The sequence below is a fragment of the Borostomias antarcticus genome, assembly GCF_949987555.1.
Source record: "Borostomias antarcticus genome assembly, chromosome: 16".
In the NCBI taxonomy this organism is placed as follows: Eukaryota; Metazoa; Chordata; class Actinopteri; order Stomiiformes; family Stomiidae; genus Borostomias; species Borostomias antarcticus.
Window position 1 is genome coordinate 4,371,509 of NC_140249.1, and position 24,310 is coordinate 4,395,818.

A 24,310-nucleotide genomic window follows, 5' to 3' on the forward strand; every position below is an offset into this window, starting at 1 on the left:
TGGTGGTTGCAAAGTGATAGCATGTACGGCTGTTTTGTCATGATTTTTTTACGTTTTAAACTTTAGATGTTGCTGTAGCATCACCATCAGGACTATTGGTCCACAATGCCAGTTGAGGACATCTGGCATAGGACTGGACCTCTCTGCAAAGTTTGGTAATTTTTTATGCATGAGAAGTCAGACTTCCAAGGAAGAAGAAGATTCAGATTCAGAATATTGGGAAATCCAAGCTAGACCAGCAGCTGAGGCTTCGCGGCCCCGAAATATTGAGAAATACAAGATGGTCTGGCAGCTGAGGCTAATAAACATTTGTAATAGTATAAGATGGATTAATAGTAAAATGGATTATGGCAGATTCCTCGGATCTGATGCCACTATTTCCAGCACAGCCTCTCTCGAACCGCTTAGCAGTCTGGCAGAGGAAGTGTCTCCTGGACAGCTGGTTACGGCACGTTCTGACAGGTTACTCCATTCAGTTTCACTGCTCCCCTCCGATCTTCATGGGCATTGTGGAGACGGTGATGTCACATCCTGATTAAGCCGCAGCTCTGTCAGCAGAGATTGCAGAGTTTTTATCGAAAGGAGCGATGACTGTGGTCCCCTTTGGAACAGAGGAATGAGGGATATTATTCCCGCTACTTTCTCGTACCGGCAAAGACGAGACCACCTCACCACGAGGTGAGACCAATTTTGGACCTCCACCTTTTAAACAAGGCGGTGGCGAAATTGAAGTTCCACATGCTTACAGTACAGCAGATGCTGGAAGTGTTCCTTCCCTGAGACTTTTGCACCAGCATAGATCTGAAAGACACTTACTTCCACATGCCAATAATGCCTTGGCATCAGATGTATTTGCGTTTTGCCTTCCAGGGAGTGGGGTATGAATATTTGTGTGGAGACGGCGTTGAAACAGTGTGCTGGCAGGGCATCAGGATCCTCGCATACCTGGACGACCAGCTGGCTCTGGCTCCGTCGCCTCTTCTGGCTTTGATGCCGTGGTGGTGAATCATCTTACTGATCTGGGGTTTGCAGTCAATTGGGAAAAGAGCACTCTGTGGCTGGCCGGTCTACTTGGTTATCAATCTGGACACGGGCACCATAAGAGCGTGTCTGTCTGAACTGAGGAGAGGATCACTGGAGAATAGTCTATGTGTTTTCCATCCCTCTATGAAGGTCTCTGTTCTATCGGTCATGCACCCTCTGGGTCTCATGGTGACAGCTCATGTGGTGGTATCACTTGGTCTGCTGCAGCTGAGAGGCACCCGGAGGTGGTTCGTAGATGGCGCCTTGTGTGGGTACCGAGGTCTTTGGAAGTGGACCTCAGCTATTTGAGGGGCCGGTGCGTAATAGCGCATGGCGTTCCAATAGGCAGAGTGTCGGCTCACTTTGCTGTTTTCACAGACACATGTCTAGACAGCTGGGGTGATGCATGTCTGTCCCAGGCTCCTAAGGGTAAGGGGGCACGATGTGCTGGTGCGGTTGGACAACCAGACCACAGTGGCTGACATCAACCGGCAGGGGGGAGTCTGGTCGCCGGCGCTTTACTGTTTGGCGGTGATGCTGTGGCGATGGGCGCATGTCAACATCCGGTCTCTGATGGCGCGGCACATTGCTGGCCGCATGAATGACGGGGCGGACTTGATGCCCTGAGGAGGGCCTCACCCGGGCGAGTGGACCCTACATCCTCTGATTGTGGCTGAGCTTTGGGCTCGGTTCTGAAAGGCCGAGATGGATGTCTTCGCTTCGAGAGAGAACGCAAAGTGTCCTCTCTGGTTCTCTCCGAGTCAGCGGGAGTCAGCCTCTTCTGGGAGTGGACGCGTTCATGCATGTTCCCTGGCCGAAGGCACTACTGTATACCTTCCCACCAGTGGGACTAATCCTGCCACTGTTAGCCAGATTACAGTCGGAGGGTCTATCAGTGATTCTGATAGCGCCGGGCTGGCACTGGGCGAGATGGTATGCGGAGGTGTTTGCCATGACGTCTGCAGAACCGTGGTTCATCCCTCAATGGCCGAACACGCTGTCCCGGGCGGAGGGCTCGATTTGCGTGCCTCCACTTCTGGGGCGGCCACTGGTGGCCTGGCTCTTGAACAGTGGAGATTGATAGGGCAAGGAAGATCAGGGGGGATAGGTCAGGGGTGACTTAGGGGGAAAAGATTAACAAGCCCAAAGGGTGCTTTTTCTAGTCCCTTTAATTCAGTATGACTACAGTAAAAAGTCTTCCTATTTTACATGAATAATCAGTGAGGAATCTCAGTTGCCATAATGTCACAAATGTTAAATCTTTGTTATGTTATGGTACACAACACAAAATCCCAACAATCAACTAAAATAGCTTGTTATGAAGAAATCATCAAAACAATTTTGCCAATCGACAAGCTATTCATCTCATTATGTTTTTGTTTTATTAAACAAGCATTTGCTCAGTTATGGAGTTGATGCCCCCTGCTAACTAACACATAGAGGAATGGGTCACTGATCAGTCTCAGGATAGCCAAAGACGTTGACACTATAGGAGACAAAGCATATCCTGAATTGCGGCTATAAATGAGACGAAGTCAAATGCTAGACAGCGACATAGAGTGCCTCAAGACTAAGTGTTGAAACTGAGAGAACCATGAAACAATGTTCTTTAGCTTGGTCAGATAGAGGTGGTCTGGATCTACTCATGAGGATCCATGTTACTACAACAATCAGAGCCACAAGGTCTGATATTTTCATAATGATACCATACAAAAACAATTTTGCCATGGCTACAACTGCACTAATAAGCCAGACAATCAGAGAAAATAGTAAGGAGCACCATTTGGAACGCAGACAAGAAGAGCTCTGTAGACGAGTCAGGTACACGATCTCCTCCAGCGCCACCATCCATTGTATGACCAAAACGGTGGTAGAGCAATTATCAGACTTTCTCAAAAGTGCTAGTTTTGTCAACGTTTTGATCTGAACCATTGTATATGATCATAAGTAACCTTAAAACAGGGCTAAACATGCATTTTCCCTTTACTACTCCTTTAAACGTCTCTTTCTACCTGTACCGATGATGAAATGATGGACAAAATAAAAAATGATCTCAAAACGTTGTATATTTAGCGCAGCCTCGTGTTATTTCCTGGTGTGAAGAGCTATAGTACCAGGGTCAGATGGAGCAACACAGATAAGAGGCAGATACTGTATGAACTACCGTGGTGGTGGTGCCACATAAATTGTGTATCACCTTGTCTCATATTCTGAGCATTCATTCATATCATCATACTGTAAGTCCTACAATATTTTAAAAACCAAATACATTTAAAGATATGCATCCTCTTTTAAAATTCACTCCTCTCTCTCACTCCCTCAGTCTCCTGGGCAGGGTTAGTATTTCCAATACAGGTAACATTGGATAAACATTCATGTTCCGTCACTATGGCAGCCCCGGTGTTTTGGTCCGTGCTGTTTTGTGTTGTTTTACCACAGAAAATGCTTCTTTCCCACAGACATCAGACTCATTAACAAGGCCAGTGTCCCCACAGACATCAGACTCACTAACAAGGCTTGTGTCCCCACAGCTATCAGACTCACTAACAAGGCTAGTGTCCCCCCACAGACATCAGACTCACTAACAAGGCTAGTGTCCCCCCACAGACATCAGACTCAGACTCACTAACAAGGCTAGTGTCCCCCCACAGACATCAGACTCAGACTCACTAACAAGGCCAGTGTCCCCCCACAGACATCAGACTCAGACTCAGTAACAAGGCTAGTGCCCCCCCATGATGCCCCCCCCCCCACCCCAGTGACTCTATACCCTCTGCACCACATGCACACGACCTCTAATATTTAAATGGCACACTCGATGCACACACTGTATACATCACACTACAATCTGCACACACACTGTGCATACACTCATCATACTCCATGATGTACAGTATATAGTACATATATAGCATATACTGTATATATATTTTTTTTTTTTTTTTGCATGTGCACTGTCTTGTCCTGTCCTGCACCCTGTCCTACAGTATGTCGTCTGCAGCAACATATGCCTTAACCCTAGACAACTTCCTAGTATGTGTAAACCATATACATGGGCAATAAAACAGATCTTGAAAAAAGTCATGTGTTTTATACTGTCTAACATGACTACAGCATTTTGTTTTAGATGTTTTGCCAAAGTGTGGTGGCAACCTACAGTGTACACTACCTGTTTAACCATTTCCTGTCATGCACGGCGCTGTTGACAGCTCCATGAACCACACAGATGTCAGCTAGTCAACATGACAGGGGGGGTTCATGACCTCACATCCTGCATGCAAGACATGGTTACAATTTTTACACGGCTCTAAAATGTCCTGTAGATTATGTAGACACTAGATGCACATGCTCAACAAACGGCTACCGGACGAGGCTTAGGGTCAGGGTTAGGATCAGGGTCAGGGTCAGGGAACAGGTCAGGGTCAGGGCTAGTAGCTAGTAAATGGTGTTTACTGTCACTGTAGTTCTTCATCCATAGCCCATTTATTACTTAATGACACTCTAAATAAAGTGTCACCTGTGACGTCAATAACAGGTTAAAAACTGTTATGCTTGAAAACTCCAACCCCATAAATCCATTTGACTGAAGTAAGGCTGTTGACCGTTATGTTTTTCTGGTTTTACAGTCTTTACCTGTAATGTCTTCGGTGGCGTGTGTTGGTGTATTAATTGGATAGTTGGTTTGTTAGCAGGATTGCGCAAAAACCACCTCACCGATTTTCAATGAAACTCATTGGAGGGGTATAGCATGGGCCAACTGAGAACTCGCTAAAATGGAGCCGATCCGAATCACGGGGCGGGTCCACGAGCCATCCAAACATGGCCAGACATTCCCTCCATTATTTGTGAATGGGAGGAATTGAAATAGCCATATCTCCACATGAAAAGGTCACAGAAACATGGGGTTTGGACTGCCATGAACTCTCAACCTAACAAATGCAGCATTACTAATACGTGTGCGTGCGCACAGAGCCACACAATGCATTCATGGGCTGAGGTCTGTGCTTTTCGAGCACCATTTTTAATGTGATTTGTGTGTTTGTGTTTGTTTGTGTGTGTGTGTGTGTGTGTGTGTGTGTGTGTGTGTGTGTGTGTGTGTGTGTGTGTGTGTGTGTGTGTGTGTGTGTGTGCACCGCTCCAGTGCCTCCATGTTGTCTGGTGCCAGCGTGGATACAGATTATGTTGTCATGACTCCAACCAGTTTATTGTTGACATCATGGGCGTACATAGTCTCTGACACAGCTCACACTGTTCAGGTGGACACACACACAGCTCACACTGTTCATGTGGACACACACAGCTCACACTGTTCATGTTGACACACACAGCTCACACTGCTCATGTGGACACACACACAGCTCACACCGTTCATGTTGACAGACACACATTTCACACTGTTCATGTGGACACACACACATCTCACACTGTTCATGTGGACAGACACACAGCTCACACTGTTCAGGTGGACACACACACAGCTCACACTGTTCATGTGGACACACACACAGCTCACACTGTTCATGTGGACACACACAGCTCACACTGTTCAGGTGGACACACACACAGCTCACACTGTTCATGTGGACACACACACAGCTCACACTACTGGGGCCTCAGCTCATCCGAACCACATCAGCTCTGAACACGTTCTATTCCAACGGCATCGCGGACTGTTTGGGTCATGTTTACTCCCGTCCTCCAAAGCAATCACCAAATCCCCCCTCTCCCTCCTCACCCTGCTCCCTTCTCCCTCTCCTCCTCTTCCTCCTCTTCCTCTTCTCTCTCTCTCTCCTCTCCCTCCCCCCACACCCTTGTATGTCTCTGTGAGACAGGCCTCAGGTTATTGGAAGCTATATCTGCCCTCCATCTCCCCCTCCATGGCCTCTGGTTGCCTAGCAGCAGAGGGAGAGTTTGACAGTGTTGACGATGTGTATACAGGGCTACTTCCTGTAACCACTGGAGACAGCTGCATCAGCTGTGTATGTGGGCACTCGTTTTACCTTTGACTCTGTTTCTGTCCCTGTGTCTGACTCTGTCCCTGTTTCTGACTCTGTCCCTGTGTCTGACTCTTTCCCTGTGACTGACTCTGACTCTTTCCCTGTGACTGACTCTGTCCCTGTCCCTGTGTCTACCTCTGTCCCTGTGTCTGACTCTTTCCCTGTGACTGACTCTGACTCTTTCCCTGTGTCTGACTCTGTCCCTGTTTCTGACTCTGTCCCTGTGTCTGACTCTTTCCCTGTGACTGACTATGTCCCTGTCCCTGTGTCTATCTCTGTCTCTGTCCCTGTGTCTTACTCTGTCCTTGTGTCTGATTCTGTCTCTGACTCTGTCTCTATCCCTGTGTCTACATCTGTCCCTGTTTCTGACTGTCCCCGTGTCTGACTTTGTCTCTGACTGTCTCCAACTCCGTTTCTGTCTCTGTCTGTCTCTGTCTCTTGTACCAGCTACAGAGGAAGAAAGAGGCATACAGAGAAAGAGAGAGAGAGTGTCAGAGGTGAGACAGCCCAAAATAGCGCCCTTCAGAGACGCAGTGTGAGAGAGCGTGTTTTTTCAGGCGGGTGTGTGGTTGACTGCAGCCCCACTGGAGTCGCTAGCTGTCTGATGACATCAGGAGCATAAAGCAAAGAGCTGCTGACAGGGGATGTTTAGGAGGCAATAAGCTGCTGTCGGCCTGCATGTGTGTGTGTGTGTGTGTGCGTGCGTGTGTGTGCGTGTGTGCGAGTGTGTGTCGCCTGAACGACGCAACCTTTTGTCAGCCTGTTGTCAATGTGCATTGTGTAATGTCACAGCAAAGAAACCAAGACTGGGTCAAAACCTAGTACAGTATACAGCATGTGTACTGTATGGCTGGAGCGTGTATTCATCGTTTTCACGCTACAGCATGTTGGAACACCCAACACCGCCCTACGTTGTTTTGCCTGCCAGGCCTCCAGAGCAGTTATAATTCGACCAATGGTGTAACTCTGTCTGTCAATCAGCCAGTCAGTCAGTCAGCCAGCCAGTGGCGCCCGTGGACATATCTGGCTCAACTAACTCTTGGCCCCTGTCTCCTTCTGTGTGTGTGTGTGTGTGTGCGCGTGCGTGCGTGCGCTTGTGTGTGTTACAGCTCGGCGTCGGCGCCAGCCAGGATGACCACAACCCGGTACCGGCCGACGTGCGACCTGGCGCTGGACCCGCTGGTGTCCTGCAAGCTGTGCCTGGGAGAGTTCCCCCTGGAGCAGATGACCACCATCGGCCAGTGCCAGTGTGTCTTCTGCACGCTGGTCAGTCTTCCACACCGCCTCCTTCTAGAAACCACCGGCTCTTCGGTTTGACTTCTTATTCGCCTTATTCACCTCAGCTGCCATATTGGTCAGTCTGACGTAATGAGGGGTGCGGATGCGGAAGTGCCCGTTGACTTCAATGTTAAAAGTTTGCTGTAAAAACACCACTTCAAGAACCAAAATTGTCAAAATAACAGGCTGAATACACTATCGGGGTTACAAACTCATCATTACCAGACTCCGATTGTTTTTCACTGCCGTTGTTTTCGCGTTTGGAAATACATCGGAGTGAATGCAGCTGACGGCTAACTATGGCTCATTCACCTCCATGTATTTCCAAACACAAAAACAACGGCAGGGAAAAACAATCGGAGTCTGGTAATGATGAGTTTGTAACCCCGATAGTGTATTCAGCCTGTTATTTTGACTATTTGGGTTCTTGAAGTGGTGTTTTTACAGCGAACTTTTAACATTGAAGTCAACGGGCACTTCCGCATCCGCACCCCAGACTGACCAATATGGCTGCCAGGTGAATAAGGCAAATTAGGACGTCTTTTAGCCAATGGTTACTCTTCCAAGAGTCCGGTACTTTAAAACATATCAATACATATGATTAAATACGCATTTCAATATACTCAATACATATCAGTATATCAATATACAGTAACATCTAAAACATAACATTAACGCATATCAGTGTGTTAAATCTATTATACACAAATTAGTTTCAATGACCGTCTAAAAGAGTCTTAATATGTTTTCATGTGGAAAATGTATCCGTGACGGTTGCTTGTAACGAAAAGATGGTGTAGCAGGCCAGATTAACAGATAGGCAGACTGTACCCAGATATAGTCTGGTCTAGTCTAAAATATATCCCGGGGTTTAAAATAGCCCAGCCTGGTTTGTGTCCAGGGGTAGATTTTGGGCTAGGCCAGACTATACCCCTTTAGTTCAGGATATACCCCCGGGGTATCGACGTCTGTCTGTCTGCGTGAAGTTGCAGAGCAGAGACAGAAAAGTCTCGTCGAGAGTCGAGACCACTGTTGTGATTTAACCGCGACGTAAAAAGGCTTGAAAACTCTGCAGCCAGTCACATTCCTCATCGTTATCACATTTATATTAGTCACGCCATTCTGACTTCCAACTCTCCAATTGTGGGAGAGTGGGACAGTGGATAGAGGTAAAAAATGTTTGCTGAACCGTGAAAAGAACAAGGTATAAAAGTAATTATTATTCTTTTGGCATGGAGGAGAGGGGCTGGCTGTTTGAACAGTGAAGCATTACACCATCAAGAGCTGTTATTGGCTGTTCCTGCTGACGGGAGCCCAATCAGGTTCCAAGAGCAGATTGGACTGCCTCAGTTTCAGCTCTTTTGATCAAAGAGGGTACGAGCACAGCTCCCAAAACCTCAAAAACACTCTTTACCAGGTGCACAGTCTGAAAACGTTTCCGAACAGTGGCAAAGATACCAGCACTCAACGGGAATGTCCAAATCAGGATAATTGAATATATTTATAAGGCACGGACAGACAAACAGGACAACGGACGTTGTAGCTGCAAAGGCGTTCTCCAGCGTTCTAACCCTAACCCAACGCTGAGGAAAGCCTTGCGGCTGAAATGTCCGTTGTTCTGTCTGTCTGTCTGTGCCTTTTAAATATATTCAATTATCCTGAATTGGACATTCTTGAGAGCGCTGGCATCTTTGCCACGGCTTGCAGCTCTCTGCCAGTTAGTCTCACTGAGGTCCATTCATACACTTCATCACTGTGAGGAAATGTTTAGGTTTTTTTTTTCTCTGCAGTGCAGTATAACTGTTCAAGGGCAGAACGTCTTCCTCTGTCTCTGGCTGTCCCCAGCCCTGGCTCGCTGATAGGAAACAGCTGGCAAGATGTTATGCTGCTGGCGTATTAACTTCCACTTAGCTAACTAGCATCTGCCTGTCTACAAACAATTAACAGATAGCAGCATACATAGTTAATGATAAGCAGAGTTTTCTCCTCACCCTCAGGCACACACGAGAGAGAGGGAGAGAGAGAGAGAGATGGAGACAGATGGATAGAGATTGAGATAGAGAGATTGAGAGGGAGCAGTAGACAGAAAAATATATATAGAGAGAGAGGGGGGGTGGAGACAGATTGACAGAGATATTGAGATAAAGAGATTGAAAGAGAGCAATAGAGAAGATTGAGAGAGAGAGAGATGAGAGAAAGAGAGCTAGTGTTTGTTTTCCCCTGAGTACACCTCCCACACTGTCTCGTTGACCGGCTGACCGTGGATGTGGGTCAGTGTTTGAGCCTGGTGTGTGTGTGTATGTGTGTGTGTGTGTGTCTGTCTGTCTGTCTGTTCTGCCAGTGTCTGAAGCAGTACGTGGAGCTCCTGATCACAGAGGGCCTGGAGTCTGCAATTAGCTGCCCCGACTCCGCCTGTCCAAAACGAGGACACCTACAGGAAAACGAGGTATTCCTAATGATATTTATAACGTTGAAACTGAGAGCTCTGTACTTTTTCAAGGCACTCGCTCAACCACTGTAAAGAGCCTATGGAAATGAACCACTCTGTAATGCTGTACACCTCGACTGAGGGACACATACATCACAGCGGTGTTTGTTTGTTTTTCTGCAGTGCTTATTTTGCTTTTAATGCCACAGCCAAGATTCCATGTATTGTATATATGGTGCGTTCGTTTGTGGTCGGAGGTGGCAAGTCGCAAGTGGCAAAATACCTTCCTCCGACCTGTGTGCATTCGAGCTATATACCATTATATCACAGTTACCTAGTTATATCTATATACCATTATATCACAGTTACCTGGTTATATCTATATACCATTATATCACAGTTACCTAGTTATATCTATATACCATTATATCACAGTTACCTGGTTATATCTAGTGCATTCGAGCAACTGGGGGCTGAGAAACATATCCGAATTTGCGACGAGGAAGTGCGAGTTCATGCGAGTTGATGCGGCGTTTTATTTAATAATTCCTAGTAGCAAGTCGCAATATGCCACCTCCCGGTTATAAACGAACGCCCCAATAGTTTACACATACTGTGAATTTTCTTAGTTCGGGGGTGCATACACTGATGGAGACGACATTAGATGGGGTGGTGGACAGGACAGGACAGTGTAAATACAAAATACATCCGTCAGAGCAGTTAAAGAAGGATGGTGTTTACATGGGCTGGCCTTGGGAGTGTGGGGTCAGGACTGGGTGTGTCAGGCATGGGGAGGGTCAGTCCTGGGGGGTGTCAGGCCTGGGGAGGGTCAGGCCCGGGGAGTGTGGGGTCAGGCCTGGGGAGGGTCATTCTTGGGGAGGGGAGGGTTGGGCCTGGGGAGGGTCAGTCCTGGGGGGGTCACCCCGGACTGGCCCAGCACTAGCCCCCCCCCCTACCAGGTCCTCTCCCGTCCCCCCTCTCCCAGGGCCCTCCCCAGTCTGGTCAGTGTGTTAACAGCGTAGTATAGATGGTCCAGTCTGGTCAGTGTGTTAACAGAGTAGTATAGATGGTCCAGTGTGGTCAGTGTGTTAACAGAGTAGTATAGATGGTCCAGTCTGGTCAGTGTGTTAACAGCGTAGTATAGATGGTCCAGTCTGGTCAGTGTGTTAACAGAGTAGTATAGATAGTCCAGTCTGGTCAGTGTGTTAACAGAGTAGTATAGATGGTCCAGTCTGGTCAGTGTGTTAACAGCGTAGTATAGATGGTCCAGTCTGGTCAGTGTGTTAACAGAGTAGTATAGATGGTCCAGTCTGGTCAGTGTGTTAACAGAGTAGCATAGATGGTCCAGTCTGGTCAGTGTGTTAACAGAGTAGTATAGATGGTCCAGTCTGGTCAGTGTGTTAACAGAGTAGTATAGATGGTCCAGTCTGGTCAGTGTGTTAACAGAGTAGTATAGATGGTCCAGTCTGTCTGCATGCTGCCCCAGTGGAGGTCACCCAGAGGTCAACAGTGCTGCACCGCTGTTAGGGTGATGGAATGATCTCTGCTCTCTCTCTCTCTCTCTCTCTCTCTCTCTCTCTCTCCTCTCAGCCTCTCTCTCTGTATAGTAGGTCTTCCATCAATCACAGTCACTCATTTTTAATGAGAACTGGCTCATCACAATTCAGGGACAGTATCCTTCACACAGTCTCTCACTCACACACACTGACAGTCTGACAGCTGGTAATTGACTGTCCCTGTGCGCTACCTGGTAGGTTTTTTTGATGGTGGAGTGAAAGAGGGCCATTAACCTTCAGCAGTAGCTGATATGCAGCAGGCATCCAGTCGGACCACAAGGAACCATCCAATCATGTTTACTCTAGAACTGTAGCTCCGCCTCCAGACGTCTGATCATGTTGACATTAGAACTGTAGCTCCACCTCCAGACGTCTGATCATGTTGACATTAGAACTATAGCTCCGCCTCCAGACGTCTGATCTGTTCTGTTTCGTGGAGCTCCGCTCCACAGGGCAAGCTCCTATTGGCTAGTGAAACCTAGCTAGGTACAATTGACTGAAGAAGAAAACCCATACATGCGCACCTGTGTCCAACCAGGTCCGGTGCACCACTGTATCAGTGGGTTTCTCCCGCACAACTGCTCCTTTGAAATTTTCAGCTCGCGAAGACGACTGGAAAAAAGAAGACCCTAAGATGACCTCTCAGCAACTCTCCGAGGAGCCGGAGGTCGGCGCTGATTAGTCCTCCAGATAGATTCTGAGGTTGCAGCGTTCGTTACAGCGACATTGGACATCCCCTCTGCTTCCGCTGTATGTGGTCGCAGCACGCCAAAGCGGCCTGGTTCCATCTCCCTACTGCCAGGTCTGCGCTCTTCTCGATCCTCTGTTGAGGATCCTCCAAAATTCTACTTTTGTTGTAATCTTATATCAAAGTATATAATTTCTTACTTCCTGGAAAATGGTAGGTCACGTGCAATGACGACATTACATTACATTACATTACAGTCATTTAGCAGACGCTTTTATCCAACGACAACAGGTACCTTTGTTTTTAGGCCAATAATCTCACAACATCCACCCGTCAATCAACGCTATCCTTCTATCGAATCTGTCTAAAGTTCTTAAAACCTGTCCACTTGTCAATGTTCCAATCAAATTCCTCTAAACATATGTCCCACCCTCATAGCTTGTTTGCATCGGAAATACGTCAAACTACGTAAGTTAGATGATCTCAAACGTCCGTTTCAGTGCGACTTTAAGCTATCAATGATCAAAACCCCAGCATTGTGTGTTTTGGGACTGTTACCAGAAAACATAAAAATGTCTAATCATAGGATATTATGGATACAATTGGCTATGATGACAGGCTGTCGAATAAACCGGAGGTACTGGGAGTCCCTCACTCCTTCTACCTACAATGAATGGTTGGAAACGATGAGCAAGATGGCAGCATACGAACGAGTCATTTACAGAGTTGTGGGTAGAGAGGACATATTTAATGAGATCTGGGGGTTATTCCTCGCTGAAATTGAGGGATGTAATACTGGACTCTGAAGAATATGATATGGTGATGTTATGATGAGCTTGTTGGCTAACTCTATGTTGTTTTTTTTTGTGTGTGTGTGTCTGTTTTATTTAGATTTTATATTTTCTGGTATGTACCTATATTGACTGCAGTTCTAGCATGTTGGCCTACTCTGGTTTATTGTACCAGTGTGTGTTTAAGAAACCAGAAAAAGAGGACAGGTATGTCTATTTGTTTCATGATGCATCGTGTGGATACAAATGTTGATATATTCAACAAAAAAAAGAAAAAAAAGAACTGTAGCTCTTCTCCCTTTATCTTATTATCGTATATTAATTTTCATTTTTCTTCTTTCAACCCCCACCCCCTCTCTCTCTCTCTCACACTCCAGATTGAGTGTATGGTGGCTGCAGAGATGATGCAGAGATATAAGAAGCTGCAGTTTGAGAGGGGTGAGTAGACCTAGTGTGTGTGTGTGTGTGTGTGTGTGTGTGTGTGTGTGAGAGAGAGAGAGAGAGAGAGAGAGAGAGAGAGAGAGAGAGAGAGAGAGAGAGAGAGAGAGAGTGTGTGTGCTAGATGTGTGTGTGTGTGTGTGTGTGTGTGTGTGTGTGTGTGTGTGTGTGTGTGTGTGTGTGTGTGTGTGTGTGTGTGTGTGTGTGCTTGATGTGTGTGTGTGTGTGTGGGGGGGTTGATGGCTGTGTAATTGTTGTGTACCTATATTCCCACCTGAGCCCCCTGTCCTCCCTGTCTGTGTCAGTGTGACCTGCAGGACAGTAACAAGCTGCCCACCAGTCTCAGCAGCACACAGACACAGCAGGGGAGCTTATTACTGAGCTGTGGGAGACAGGACACATTGTACTGCTGTTGGCTGTCCATGGTTCCTGTCTGTCTGTCTGTCTGTCTGTCTGTCTGTCTGTCTGTCTGTCTGTCTGTCTGTCTGTCTGTCTGTCTGTCGGTCTGTCGGTCTGTCCGTCCGTCCGTCAGCCTGTCTGTTTGCCTGTCTGTCTGTCTGTCTGTCTGTCTGTCTGTCTGTCTGTCTGTCTGTGCTGGCTGACTGTGTCTGTCTGTCTGTCTGTCTGTCTGTGCTGGCTGACTGTGTCTGTCTGTCTGTCTGTCTGTCTGTCTTTTACTCCCTGGCTAGTTGCCGGCTGCAGAACTGCATCGTGCTAGGTCACGACCAATAGCATGCATGTTTCCAATCAGAACATTCTGGATCAGATCCTCCGACCAGGAAGTCACTACCAGTAGATGTAACGGTGTGAAAATGATTATAGTGACCAAAATGATCACGGTTATCAGTATTATCGCGGTATAGTAAAATGTGCTGAAAATTTTCTAAAACTACCGATACACATGCTGAAATAATTTCACCAAGTTTTATATTGAAAACGACAAATAAAATTAGCAGCACTTTGGACTTTTTTTTGGCATAAACACTAAAATAATGCGTCTTTGAGACTGTTGCTAGCTTTGGCTGATGCTGGACAGTATTTACAGCGAGTTTTTTTTTTAAAGTGGGGGAATCAAACACGGTTTTAATTATCATTTTATCACGATAAATTTAATCAAATGTAATCACGGTTTATCATTATACCGGTTATCATTACAGTACATCCCTACTACCGGGGTGTATGCAGGTTAAACCTAAGTTCTGAAAAGACAGCCTCAGCTCTCAGTGTGTGTGTGTGTGTGTGTGTGTGTGTGTGTGTGTGTGTGTGTGTGTGTCGGTGTGTCGGTGTGTCGGTGTGTGTATGTATGTGGGTGTCGGTGTGTCTGTGTGTATGTATGTGCGTGTGTTTCTCTGTGTGTACGACTGCCCTGGTGACATCACACACCGCCCGCTCCAGGTCTCCAGGGCAACCTGCCGCTGTGTCCTGACTTCCACTGCTTGTCCTCATCAAAGTGTAACACCCTCCAACATCCATTATGCATGAGGGTAAAACCTTCCAAATGCATCTCAAAGTGATCTTAATTGAATTGGCAGCACAGTGTGTTTCTGGCTGGGGTTGATCTGTGGATCAGTTATGTTGTCATTGTCTATAGGTGGAATTTAACATGAACCATTCTCACTTTCAATATCATGACTGAGTTATGCAGCATACACTTTGAAATAAAAAACAAAAATACATATTATACGTCTATGGTTATACATGATTAATAAAACCAAATCCTCTCATCAATACAGTATGCATTTTCAAAATAACAGACTATTAAAAAGCCTCAAGAGATGGTGGAGTTTCTCAGTCTGTTTGTTCTTGTTTTTGACAGTGACAGCTTATTGATTTTGTGAAGAAGACCAGCTAGTCCTTTCTCTTTGACTAGGAGGAGGATGTTGTGATGGTCAGACTGGGGTAGGTCTACTAGGAGGAGGATGTTGTGATGGTCAGACTGGGGTAGGTCTACTAGGAGGAGGATGTTGTGATGGTCAGACTGGTGTAGGTCTACTAGGAGGAGGATGTTGTGATGGTCAGGCTGGTGTAGGTCTACTAGGAGGAGGATGTTGTGATGGTCAGACTGGTGTAGGTCTACTAGGAGGAGGATGTTGTGATGGTCAGACTGGGGTAGGTCTACTAGGAGGAGGATGTTGTGATGGTCAGACTGGGGTAGGTCTACTAGGAGGAGGATGTTGTGATGGTCAGACTGGGGTAGGTCTACTAGGAGGAGGATGTTGTGATGGTCAGACTGGTGTAGGTCTACTAGGAGGAGGATGTTGTGATGGTCAGACTGGTGAAGGTCTACTAGGAGGAGGATGTTGTGATGGTCAGACTGGTGTAGGTCTACTAGGAGGATGTTGTGATGGTCAGACTGGTGAAGGTCTACTAGGAGGAGGATGTTGTGATGGTCAGACTGGGGTAGGTCTACTAGGAGGAGGATGTTGTGATGGTCAGACTGGGGTAGGTCTACTAGGAGGAGGATGTTGTTGGGGAAGGGGGGGAGTTAAATGACTGCTAAAGGACTGTAAAATGATTGTAATGTTGTGTTGGTCCGGCTGGTGCAGGTTCTTCAACCTAGTCATTTCTGTACCTTGTTTTATCTTTTGAAGACGTGAACCAAATCCTCGAGACATGAGCGACCACGTTCTACCTCCATGAATGAGTCCCTCAGAGAGCCAGTGTTGGAGGCGCTGAGCCTTCTCATCAATGTTCCACGCCAGACAGGCAGAACACCCTCTCCACAGCCAATAGCAGCACCTGTTCCACACTCACAGCCAATAGCAGAACTCCCTCCACACTCCCAGCCAATAGCAGCTCCCATTCCACACTCCCAGCCAATAGCAGCTCCCATTCCACACTCCCAGCCAAGAGCAGAACTCGTTCCACACTCCCAGCCAATAGCAGCTCCCGTTCTACACTCCCAGCCAATAGCAGAACCCGCTCCACACTCCCAGCCAATAGTAGCTCCCGCTCCACACTCCCAGCCAATAGCAGCACCCGCTCCCCACCCCTAGCCAATAGCAGCACCCGCTCCCCACTCCCAGCCAATAGCAGAACCCGCTCCACACTCCCAGCCAATAGCAGAACCCACTCCACTCTCCCAGCCAATAGCAGCACCCGCTCCACACTCCCAGCCAATAGCAGCACCCGCTCCACACTCCCAGCCAATAGCAGCACCCGCTCCACACTCCCAGCCAATAGCAGCACCTGCTCCCCACTCCCAGCCAATAGCAGCACCTGCTCCCCACCCCTAGCCAATAGCAGCACCCGCTCCCCACTCCCAGCCAATAGCAGAACCCGCTCCACACTCCCAGCCAATAGCAGAACCCACTCCACTCTCCCAGCCAATAGCGGTGTGAGATTGGGGAGCCTAGCAAGACCTGACAGCAGGACAGGAACTTCCATACCTGTATATAGATAGCCATGTTTATCTCCATGTGTGGAGTACTTACAGTACATGTGTACGTGTATAGTATGTATGTACCACTGTGGCATTAGCATCCTAGCGCATAGCTTTCCTGTTTTCCACATTCCTCTCATAAACGTGTCGCCGTGAAAGAACTGTGACAGCCATGTTCACGCCATGACACCACCCAGCGTCAGTGACCCCCGGTTACATAGCACGCACGACACACACACATCACGTCACACACTGTACAGTATACAGTACATAAACATCACACACATTACGCTTTGAGTTCTAATCACTCTCCATATTTTTTGTTTTTTTGTGTTCACATTTTGTACTTGTTCATTTGCACTGTCCTGTCTCATCCCTGCACCCTGTCCGATGTTGTCTCCATGTTATGTTATGTTATATTATATACATGTTATATTGACCGACACAAAGTCCTAGTATGTTGTAAAACTGCTTGGCGATCGTTTCTGATTCTGATTCCGATTCCTGATTGTGCGCCGCAGAGGTGCTGCTGGACCCGTGCCGGACGTGGTGCCCGTCCCAGTCGTGCCAGGCCGTGTGCCAGCTGGGGGAGCCGGACCAGAGGGTCACCTCCCAGAGGGTCACCTGCGGCGTCTGCTCCCTGGAGTTCTGCTCCACCTGCAAGGCAGACTGGCACCCTGGGCTGGCCTGTGAGGACAACGCACCCATCACCACCTTCCTACCGGGGGAGACCAGGTACCAGGCTACCTCCTCCTCCTCCTTCTCCCTCCTCCTCCTCCTCTCTCTCCTCCCCATCACCACCTTCCTACCGGGGGAGACCAGGTACCAGGCTACCTCCTCCTCCTTCTCCCTCCTCCTCCTCTCTCTCCTCCCCATCACCACCTTCCTACCGGGGGAGACCAGGTACCAGGCTACCTCCTCCTCCTCCTCCTCCTTCTCCCTCCTCCTCCTCTCTCTCCTCCCCATCACCACCTTCCTACCGGGGGAGACCAGGTACCAGGCTACTGTACCTCCTCCTCCTCCTTCTCCCTCCTCCTCCTTTCTCCTCCCCATCACCACCTTCCTACCGGGGGAGACCAGGTACCAGGCTACCTCCTCCTCCTCCCTCCTCCTCCTCCTCTCTCTCCTCCCCATCACCACCTTCCTACCGGGGGAGACCAGGTACCAGGCTACCTCCTCCTCCTCCTTCTCCCTCTTCCTCCTTTCTCCTCCCCATCACCACCTTCCTACCGGGGGAGACCAGGTACCAGGCTACCTCCTCCTCCTCCTTCTCCTTCTCCCTCCTCCTCCTCTCTCTCCTACCCATCACCACCTTCCTACCGGGGGAGACCAGGTACCAGGTTACCTCCTCCTCCTCCTTCTCCCTCTTCCTCCTCTCTCGCCTCCTCATCACCACCTTCCTACCAGGGGAGAACAGATACAGCTCTACAACACACCACCCCCTCGTCATCCTCCTCCTCATCTCTCTCTCCTCCTCTCTCTCCTCCCCATCACTACTTTCCCACTGGGGGAGACCAGGTACGCTACACACCACCTCCTCCTCCTCTCTCTCCTCCCCATCACCTCCTTCCTACCGGGGGTGACCAGGTATGCTACACACCACTGGATGGATGGATGGATGGATGGGTGGGTGGGTGGGTGGGTGGGTGGGTGGGTGGGTGGGTGGGTGGGTGGGTGGGTGGGTGGGTGGGTGGGTGGGTGGATGGATGGATGGATGGATGGATGGATGGATGGATGGATGGATGGATGGATGGATGGATGGATGGATGGATGGATGGATGGATGGATGGATGGATGGATGGATGGATGGATGGATGGATGGATGGATGGATGGATGGATGGATGGATGGATGGATGGATGGATGGATGGATGGATGGATGGATGGATGGATGGATGGATGGATGGATGGATGGATGGATGGATGGATGGATGGATGGATGGATGGATGGATGGATGGATGGATGGATGGATGGATGGATGGATGGATGGATGGATGGATGGATGGATGGATGGATGGATGGATGGATGGATGGATGGATGGATGGATGGATGGATGGATGGATGGATGGATGGATGGATGGATGGATGGATGGATGGATGGATGGATGGATGGATGGATGGATGGATGGATGGATGGATGGATGGATGGATGGATGGATGGATGGATGGATGGATGGATGGATGGATGGATGGATGGATGGATGGATGGATGGATGGATGGATGGATGGATGGATGGATGGATGGATGGATGGATGGATGGATGGATGGATGGATGGATGGATGGATGGATGGATGGATGGATGGATGGATGGATGGATGGATGGATGGATGGATGGATGGATGGATGGATGGATGGATGGATGGATGGATGGATGGATGGATGGATGGATGGATGGATGGATGGATGGATGGATGGATGGATGGATGGATGGATGGATGGATGGATGGATGGATGGATGGATGGATGGATGGATGGATGGATGGATGGATGGTCGGTCGTGTCCCCAGATGACACCTCAGGTCAGCTGTGGTAGGATGGCGGCTGATTGTGGGGTTGTGGATATGGAGACTATAAAGCCTCTCTTTAAGTAACCTGCTATAAAGCAAATCCTGACTGCAATCTGAATATGAACTATGAATCATCTGAGGACTGTAATGGCTGGGGCTCAGTGCCCTGCAGCCACCGCAGGGGGAGACTACTACTACTACTACTAGTAGCTGCTACTACTACTACTACTACTACTACTACTACTACTGCTGCTGCTGCTGCTGCTGCTACTACTACTACTACTACTACTAGAAGCTGCTACTACTACTACTGTACTACTACTACTACTACTACTACTACTACTACTACTACTACTACTACTAGTAGTAGCTGCTACTACTACTACTACTACTACTACTACTGCTGCTGCTGCTGCTGCTGCTGCTACTACTACTACTACTACTACTACTACTACTACTACTACTACTACTACTACTACTACTGCTGCTGCTGCTGCTGCTGCTACTACTACTACTACTACTACTACTACTACTACTACTACTACTACTACTACTGCTGCTGCTGCTGCTGCTGCTGCTGCTGCTGCTACTACTACTACTACTACTACTACTACTACTGCTGCTGCTGCTGCTGCTGCTGCTGCTACTACTACTACTACTACTACTACTACTACTACTACTACTACTACTATTCGTTACTCTGATCTATTCTGTACATTCTCCTCCTTCCCAGGGGTTATTTAACTTAATCTTATTCTATGTTAAAAATAATACAATTACAGTTTGTTATTATAATCTGGATTATGGGACGGATGTTACATTGCTATATTTCTCTCTCTCTCTCTCTCCCTCCTCTTTGTCTCTCTCTTTCTCTCTCCCCTCTTTCCTCTGCAGTTCTTTGTATAAGAATGAGGAGGATGACGCTGCTATCAAGCGGTGTCCCAAGTGTAAAGTCTACATCGAGAGGGACGAGGGATGTGCCCAGATGATGTGCAAGAACTGTAAACATGCCTTCTGCTGGTACTGCCTGGAGTCCCTGGACGTGAGTGAACTTTGACCCTAACCCTAACCCTTCGACCCAGGCATTCTGCTGGACATGAGTGAAATTTGACCCTAACTCTAACCCTTCGACCCAGGCATTCTGCTGGACATGAGTGAACGTTGACTCATACAGGCCCCCATGCCTGGCTGCAATATGCTTATTATATGCCCCATGTGTTATATACACAGCAGAATCAGATATTTACATATTGTTTGATACTTATTCAGTGCATTCCAGTGTCTCATAGTTATCAGAACATAGCTATTCATGCCGGGATGTGATAAGCCTGGAGACAAATGTATTTCCAAAGCCATTGTTCTGTGAGATCCAACAGCCAGTGCGAGACTACGGAAATGAAACAGCAGGCGTGATGCGGGTCAAGGGTTACAGCCATGTCTTAACCAGCCCTAATTAGACCACACTGGTCACTGAAAAGCAATTCTCTCTAAGCAGCTGTCTCTATGTCTCAGACATCTAATGGGCAATCATTTTGTGTGTGTGTATGTGTGTGTGTGTGTGTTTCTGTCCGTGTGTGTTTTTGTGTGTCTTTATGTACTGTATGCCTGCGTGCGTGCGTGCGTGTGCGTGTGTGTGTGAGACAGGATGACTTTCTTCTGATCCACTATGACAAAGGGCCCTGCCGGAACAAACTGGGCCACTCCAGAGCTTCTGTCATCTGGCACAGAACTCAGGTGAGCTACCACGTTTCCCTTTATCCTCTCTCTCTCTCTCTCTCTCTCCCTCTCTCTCCCTCTCTCTCTCTCTCTCTCTCTCCCTCTCTCTCTCTCTCTCTCTCCCTCTCCCTCCCTCTCTCTCTCTCTCTCCCTCCTCTCTCTCTCTATCCCTCTCTCTCTCCCTCTCTCTCTCTCTCCCTCTCTATCCCCCCTCCTTCTCCCTCTCCCACATGAACGCAGGCCCTGCACTTGCACAGGTGCCAACACACACATGCACGTGCCCGGAGGGAATAGGCAGTGATGCGCGCCGGATGTCACAACGTAACGCCGCTTGTGAACGATGCAACGGTCTACAATCAGTCTCAAACTGACGTGATCTACATGACTACCGCTAGACGCAAGGAGACTTACGCTAGTTATTTCACACTGTCAATCCGCCGTTGGGTTCCAACTGTCGTGTAGCTATTCATAGAGCGGCCTGGTCCTTTACTAAACAGCCTGTTGACGCTAGTGCGCACGCTGACATCTGTCGCCTGGTGGGTCGAGCTGTGTCATAGGGAGCAGCTACAGCTTGTACGAGCTAGCTAGCTGGCTGGCTAGCTGCTCCCAGACACAACAGCGCTGCTACCCAAGACCTTCATATGCCTCCCTGTCTCCCTCCTTCCCTTCCTTCCTTCTTCCCTCCCGCCTTGTCTCCCTCCCTCCGTCCGTTCCTGTCTCCCTCCTTCTCTCCCTCCCTCCCTGTCTCCCTCCTTCCCTGTCTCCTTCTCTCCCTGCCTCCCTCCCTCCCTCCTTCTCTCAATCCCTGTCTCCTTCTTTTCCTCCCTCCCTCCCTGTCTCCTTCTCTCCCTCCCTCCCTCCCTTCCTCCCTGTCTCCTTCTCTCCCTCCCTCCCTCCCTCCCTGTCTCCTTCTCTCCCTCCCTGCCCCCCCCCTTCCCCATCTCCCTCCCTCCCTCCCTGTCTCCTTCTCCCCCCCCCGTCTCCCTCCCTCCCTCCCTGTCTCCTTATCTCCCTCCCTGCCCCCCCCCTCCCCATCTCCCTCCCTCCCTCCCTCCCTGTCTCCTTCTCTCCCTCCCTCCCTCCCTCCCTGTCTCCTTATCTCCCTCCCTGCCCCCCCCCTCCCCATCTCCCTCCCTCCCTCCCTGTCTCCTCCCCCCCCCCCGTCTCCCTCCCTCCCTCCCTGTCTCCTTCTCTCCCTCCCTGCCCCCCCCCTCCCGTCTCCCTCCCTCCCTCCCTGTCTCCTTCTCTCCCTCCCTGCCCCCCCCTCCCCGTCTCCCTCCCTCCCTCCCTCCCTGTCTCCTTCTCTCCCTCCCCGTCTCCCTCCCTCCATGTCTCCTTCCCTCCCTCCCTGCCCCCCCCCTCCCCATCTCCCTCCCTCCCTCCCTGTCTCCTCCCCCCCCCCCGTCTCCCTCCCTCCCTGTCTCCTTCTCTCCCTCCCTGCCCCCCCCTCCCCGTCTCCCTCCCTCCATGTCTCCTTCCCTCCCTCCCTGCCTCGGATCCTGACTCCAAATGGATACATCACAGCCAGGACTGTGTGAGGGCAAACCCCGCCTCCTCCTCCTCCTGTGGCCTCCCTGCCTATCGGGGCTCAGAGACAGATAGAGGTTTCAGCTGGAGATCAGGACATGTATGGCTTTCACTACAGAGGAGGAGAGCTAGAGAGAGAGAGAGAGATAAGAGAGTGAGAGCGAGATATAGAGGGAGGGAGAGACCGAGGGGGAGAGAGAGAGATAGAGATAGAGAGATATGAGTGCGGGGGAGAGAGAGAGGTAGAGAGACAGAGGGAGAGAGTGAGAGAATGAAGGTCGTCAGAACTACTCTGGGCTTCACTGCTCTGTCAGAGTTAGTTCATGTGATTCTGTGTTACTGGGTGAAACCACCACATAGCCGGGGGATTCTATGTTACTGGGTGAAACCACCACGTACAGAAGCTGGGGGTGTTCTTGCTGCTGACCTAGTGAAAGGCCGTCATGCAGGGTTATTTTTAGGTGAGTGCCTCTGAATACCAGCCTGATGTTACTGTACCTCCGAGAGCTCAGAAACCTCCAAATGACTCCCCTTCTCTGAACCGGGACGACGAGCTTTGCCTTATTCCAAAGGTCGTAGCTTGACACTCAGTCAGGGCGCTTGGCCGAGGGACTTCTCATCAGTCATTGCCTACCGTTGAGCCCTTGCGCAAGGCACTTAACCCCAACTCTAACTTACTAAGTGGCTTTGGATAAAGGCTAAATTACTTCAGTGTACTACAATGTAAATGCATGTCCAGAATGCCAAAACCCGGGCACTGTGAGAGGTTTGGTTGGTGCCTGCTGCCCCCATGTGGACGAGGATGTGTACTACAAAGAGAGACAGCAACAAAGCAGGTTCAACCCCACCTGGGGGAATGTTCCAGAAACTCAGTTTTCACTAAACCCGCCTTCTGGAATATTGAATATCTAGATATAGAATATCTACTGCACATAACAGAACCGCATGCAAATGTCAATATTGGAGTCTATCTGTTATTGAGAATAATCTTGGAGTCGGCAGCAACATTTCCCAGCGACTGTACACATACGTTACACGTTACAAACAAAGACATCTTGAATGTTGAATTTTAAGGACCGTTAGTAACCCCCCCCCCCCCCCTCCCCTTTCTCCCAGGTGGTGGGGATCTTCGCCGGGTTCGGCCTGCTCCTATTGGTCGCCTCGCCCTTCCTCCTGCTGGCCACGCCCTTTGTCCTCTGCTGCAAATGCAAGTGCAGCAAAGGCGACGACGACCCCCTCCCCACCTAGCCACGCCCCCCCTCCTCCGCCCTGCCCCCTCCACGACGGGGGCCGAGCGAGCGCCCCGATTGGGCCGCACTTTCCCCCCTCCTTTTTTTCCCGCTCCTCTTTCCTCCCCTCCAGCTCCTCTAGCGTCCAGCGCTTCGTTTAGGGGGGGCCGGGCGCCATTCCCCCCGCACGCCGTCCTCAGCCATCAGGGAGAGGAGGAGGAGAGGTCTGACCCCCCGGACCCCAGGCATGACCCTGGGCAGGAGGGGGGATTAAAGGTCGCGGAGGTCAGACTTGAGCAGGGCAGGACCAGGACCGTGATGATGCCGGGTGGTGTATTTTGGCGGTGTTAGTGGTGGTGGTGTGTTTTGGCGGTGTTGGTGGTGTTGGCGTTGGTTATGTGTTCACGAGGGTGTGTGGATGTATACAGCGGAGCCTCTTCGCAGGGGGTCTGACCAGAGGGCCGTCGGTACGTCGCTACAGAAGAGGACGGACGACGTTGATATCGACCAGCGGGGGAATCGGACGTTAGCGCTTAGCGGGGCTCCGCGGTCCACTGACTTTTCACTTTCAACTCCCCCACTTCCTGTGTCGGTGATTTTTTTTGTGGTATGCTAAAGCTATGCTAAACCCCTCCCCCCTCGCCACACTCTCTCTGTGTAGCTCTAGGTGTTCAGTAAGTTAGCACGAGAGTTGCCCAACGCGCGTGTGTTTGGTGTTTTGTTCTGTTGGCGCAGGAGACAGCTCTG

General features: G+C 49.5%; 1 protein-coding gene across 1 annotated transcript; it reads left to right on the plus strand.

The window, feature by feature from the left end:
- Positions 1-7,151: 7,151 nt before the first annotated feature.
- On the plus strand, positions 7,152-23,582 carry rnf144aa (ring finger protein 144aa; the record flags this gene model as incomplete). The annotated part of the gene is made up of 7 exons (XM_084450616.1): positions 7,152-7,286; positions 9,640-9,744; positions 13,139-13,199; positions 17,103-17,316; positions 19,986-20,133; positions 20,736-20,825; positions 23,451-23,582. 7 exons carry the CDS (start codon positions 7,152-7,154, stop codon positions 23,580-23,582), a joined length of 885 nt encoding a protein of 294 aa, XP_084306742.1.
- Positions 23,583-24,310: the final 728 nt, after the last annotated feature.